This window comes from Leuciscus leuciscus (assembly GCF_965113295.1).
Source record: "Leuciscus leuciscus genome assembly, chromosome: 18".
Lineage (NCBI taxonomy): Eukaryota > Metazoa > Chordata > Actinopteri > Cypriniformes > Leuciscidae > Leuciscus > Leuciscus leuciscus.
The window spans coordinates 217,501-222,500 of record NC_138742.1 but is presented as its reverse complement, the minus strand read 5'-3'; the positions used below and the strand labels follow the sequence as shown (position 1 = coordinate 222,500).

The 5,000-nt window shown below is 41.3% G+C and overlaps 1 protein-coding gene across 1 annotated transcript in view; it reads left to right on the top strand.

Annotated features, from left to right (window-relative positions):
- The window catches only part of tec (tec protein tyrosine kinase), a 25,853-nt gene extending 21,628 nt beyond the window's left edge, over positions 1 to 4,225 (top strand). The window contains exons 15-17 of the mRNA XM_082145898.1: positions 180 to 298; positions 1,502 to 1,659; positions 3,593 to 4,225. Of these exons, the coding sequence (XP_082002024.1) occupies positions 180 to 298; positions 1,502 to 1,659; positions 3,593 to 3,673 (358 nt within the window). The 3' untranslated portion in view covers positions 3,674 to 4,225. The remainder of the gene's footprint in view (positions 1 to 179; positions 299 to 1,501; positions 1,660 to 3,592) is intronic.
- Positions 4,226 to 5,000: the final 775 nt, after the last annotated feature.

Below are 5,000 nucleotides of genomic sequence, written 5' to 3'. Positions count from 1 at the left end.
TTTGATGTTCTCCAGATGTTTTTGTTCTCCAGATGTTTCTGTTCTCCAGATGTTTCTGTGTTCTCCAGATGTTTCGATGTTCTCCAGATGTTTCGATGTTCTCCAGATGTTTCTGTTCTCCAGATGTTTCTGTGTTCTCCAGATGTTTCTGTTCTCCAAATGTTTCTGTTCTCCTTCAGGTACGTTTTGGACGATCAGTACTGGAGTTCGTCTGGAGCGAAGTTCCCAGTCAAATGGTCTCCTCCTGAAGTCTTCAACTTCTGCAAATACAGCAGTAAATCTGACGTCTGGTCCTTCGGTCAGTGTCTGGATCTCCTGTTCACAGCTTTACTGACTTCTATAGCGCTTCATACAGTACAGATCGTTTCAAAGCAGCTTCAAAGTGATAAACAGAATCAATGATGAAAACTTCATCAATTATGAAACTATTCAATTCAGTTCATATTTGATTCAATTCAGTTTAATAAAAGTATCAATGTTGAAAAGTTCATCAATTATGAAACTATTCAATTCAGTTCATATTTGATTCAATTCAGTTTAATTAGAGTATCAATGTTGAAAAGTTCATCAATTATGAAACTATTCAATTCAGTTCATATTTGAATCAATTCAGTGTAATAAGAGTATCAATGTTGAAAAGTTCATAAATTATGAAACAAATTCAATTCAGTTCATATTTGATTCAATTCAGTTTAATAAAAGTATCAATGTTGAAAAGTTCATCAATTATGAAACTATTCAATTCAGTTCATATTTGATTCAATTCAGTTTAATAAGAGTATCAATGTTGAAAAGTTCATAAATTATGAAACAAATTCAATTAAATTAAATAACTGTCAATGTTGCAAAGTTCATCAATAATGAGAAAAAAATTACGTTCAATTTGATTAAATTCAGTTCAATAACAGTGTCAATGTTGAAAAGTGAATCAATTCTGAAACTAATTTAAATGAGTTCAATATGATTCAATTCAGTTCAATAAGTGTCAATGTTGAAAATGTTATCAATTATGAAACAAATTCAGTTCAATATGATTCAATTCAGTTCAATAAGTGTCAATGTTGAAAATTTAATCAATTATGAAACAAATTCAGTTCAATATGATTCAATTCAGTTAAATAACTGTCAATGTTGCAAATTTAATCAATTATGAAATTAATTCAATTCTGTGTGATTCAATTCAGTTAAGTTAAATGAGTGTCAATGTTGAAAAGTTAATCAATTATAAAACAAATTCAAAAGAGTGTCAATGTTGCAAATTTCATCAATTATGAAAGGAATTCAATTCTGTGTGATTCAATTTAGTTCAATAACAGTGTCAATATTGAAAATATTTGGAACCGGACAACAAGAGATTTTCTGACACTCGAGGGTATCGAGGCGATTCGGTCGGTGTGTAAAGAGTGTTTATCTCGATACCCAGCCCTGATGAAGTGTGTGTGACGGTGAATTCGAGTGCTACGATGGCTAACGCTGCTGTTGTTGTGCTGGTTTTCCGCAGGTGTGTTAATGTGGGAAGTGTTTACGGAAGGGAAGATGCCGTATGAACATAATCAGAACCACGAGGTGGTGATGATGGTCACTCAGGGACACCGGCTCTATCGGCCCAAGAGAGCGTCAGCTCACATCTACAGTATCATGCAGATGTGCTGGATGGAGGTAACATCTGTGTGTGTGTGTGTGTGTGTGTGTGGTTATGTGTGTGTGTGTAACAGAGATTGTTTAGGCTTTACAGCAGATCTAGAATAAAGTTATTGTCCAGATAAAGTTAGTTTTGATTGATTCACTTCCGTTGCAAAGATCATTAGTTATTAACTTAGGGGCCGCTAACACACGCCGTTCTCACAGAACACTCTTAATGTGCTCCGGCCGCTCATTCACACACAGTGTTGGAGCTGGAGAACACACACTCTGGAGCTGGAGAACACACACTCTGGAGCTGGAGAACACACACTCTGGAGCTGGAGAACACACACTCTGGAGCTGGAGAACACACACTCTGGAGCTGGAGAACACACTCTGGAGCTGGAGAACACACACTCTGGAGCTCGAGAACACACACTCTGGAGCTCGAGAACACACACTCTGGAGCTGGAGAACACACACTCTGGAGCTGGAGAACACACACTCTGGAGCTGGAGAACACACACTCTGGAGCTGGAGAACACACACTCTGGAGCTGGAGAACACACACTCTGGAGCTGGAGAACACACACTCTGGAGCTGGAGAACACACACTCCGGAGCTGGAGAACACATTTGGAGCTGGAGAACACACACTCTGGAGCTGGAGAACACACACTCTGGAGCTGGAGAACACACACTCTGGAGCTGGAGAACACACACTCTGGAGCTGGAGAACACACACTCTGGAGCTCGAGAACACACTCTGGAGCTCGAGAACACACACTCTGGAGCTGGAGAACACACACTCTGGAGCTGGAGAACACACACTCTGGAGCTCGAGAACACACACTCTGGAGCTGGAGAACACACACTCTGGAGCTGGAGAACACACACTCTGGAGCTCGAGAACACACACTCTGGAGCTCGAGAACACACACTCTGGAGCTGGAGAACACACACTCTGGAGCTCGAGAACACACACACTCTGGAGCTCGAGAACACACACACTCTGGAGCTGGAGAACACACACTCTGGAGCTGGAGAACACACACTCTGGAGCTGGAGAACACACACTCTGGAGCTCGAGAACACACACACTCTGGAGCTCGAGAACACACACACTCTGGAGCTCGAGAACACACACTCTGGAGCTCGAGAACACACACTCTGGAGCTCGAGAACACACACTCTGGAGCTCGAGAACACACACTCTGGAGCTGGAGAACACACACTCTGGAGCTCGAGAACACACACTCTGGAGCTGGAGAACACACACTCTGGAGCTGGAGAACACACACTCTGGAGCTGGAGAACACACACTCTGGAGCTGGAGAACACACACTCTGGAGCTGGAGAACACACACTCTGGAGCTGGAGAACACACACTCTGGAGCTGGAGAACACACACTCTGGAGCTGGAGAACACACACTCTGGAGCTGGAGAACACACACTCTGGAGCTCGAGAACACACACACTCTGGAGCTCGAGAACACACACACTCTGGAGCTCGAGAACACACACACTCTGGAGCTCGAGAACACACACTCTGGAGCTCGAGAACACACACTCTGGAGCTCGAGAACACACACTCTGAAACAGGATCCAAGGTGGAAGTTTTGAAACATTCTGAAAACCTTCATCTCCGTGTAAACTTCAGAAACGTGAATCTGTGTAAGCGCTGACGGCACACATGCGTATGAGTGTTTAGTCTATAGGTATGAGTGTTAGAATATGTAAATTATGTAAATGTGTTATGAATGTTCAAATTTTTTAATACGTGCAAACCACAAAAACAAAATGTTTGGTTTTCTTTTAGGCAAACACTGCATTTTATTTACTAGAATAATCAGCTGAATGTGAAAATAAACTGATTAATTGAATATGATGTCACCCTCTGCGACGTCTTTTAAAACATAATTGAACGTACCATTGTGTGTGTGTGTGTGTGTGTGTGTGTGTTCCTCAGAGAGCGGATGAGCGGGCGAGCTTCACCGAGATCTCACACATGATCTCTGACGAGCTGGAGGACGACGGGCACGAGCTCTGATTGGATGGTGTGACGTTCACGTGACACGTGTATGTGTGTGTGTGTGTGTGTGTGTGTGTGTGTGTGTGTGTGTGTGTGTGTGTGTGTGTGTGTGTGTGTGGTTCTGCGCATGAACTGATTCCTCATATGAGGAGTTTATTTATGACTCTGTTCCTCCAGTCAGAATGTGTGGAAGATGTTTCTGCCACATCAGAACAATCATGCTTCTGGAAGTCTAAAATTATCACCTAAAGTCAGAATTCTGACATACTAAGTCTATTTGAAAACATAGTTTCAATAATGACAGAATTGAGATAAATAGTTGAAAATATGATATGGTTTTTTGTCATAATTTTGACTTTTCATCTCATAATTATAACTTTGTATGTCATAATTTTGACCCTGTCATAATTTAAATTTAGCAAATCTTAATTCCAACTTTTCATCTCATTTACATAAATGAATTATGATTTACAAAAGTGTTATTTCTTTGCTTATGTGGCAGAAATGCGCTTCCATAAGTGTGTTGATCTGCTGTAAAGTGTTGAATAAACTTCAGATGGAATTTACAAAGTCAGTGTCCATGAACTCACTCTCTCTCTCACACACACACACACACACACACACACACACACACACACACACACACACACACACTCACACTCACTCACACTCACTCATAAACACACACACACACACACACTAAAGCCCTGCATTTCAGCCCGAGCCCGACGGGCCCCGACTTATTTACGCGCCTAGGGCCGGGCTTCGGGCCAATTTTCACGTCATAGTTCACATGCGGGCCGGGCCGGGCCTCGGGCTTTTTTTGGGTTATCCTTCTTTTTATATTTTTAGACATTAATAAAATAAAAAAAATATGAGAAGTTGACGACGACGATAGAAAAACAAACATAGAAAGACATTTCATAACCTCATAACTTTCGGAATCTTATAATTACCCTGACATATGACTGACATGTCTCACGCACGCACACACACACACGCACACGCACACAGAAGGTTTCCCGTCAGCGCGACCCACGATTCACCTCATGTGCAAATAATGGAGAATATTAAGAGAAAAATGAGGAGGACTGGGTTCAAATCTTCCACTGTGTGGATGCTATTCTTTTTCTCCACGATGCTCTGTAGAGACTGTTCTAACTTTTCGTTTGATTGGACTTTATTTTCGTTTAACTGTTGAAAACTACTGGAAAAAAGAATGGCCATGTTATGTGGTGCATTTTTTTAGGTAAGATAACCTTCAAGTTTGTTTTTAATTTATTTTATTTTATTTGTTTAGATTGTAGGCTATAGTGCTCATTTCGTTTGCGAGCGCTGGTTCGAG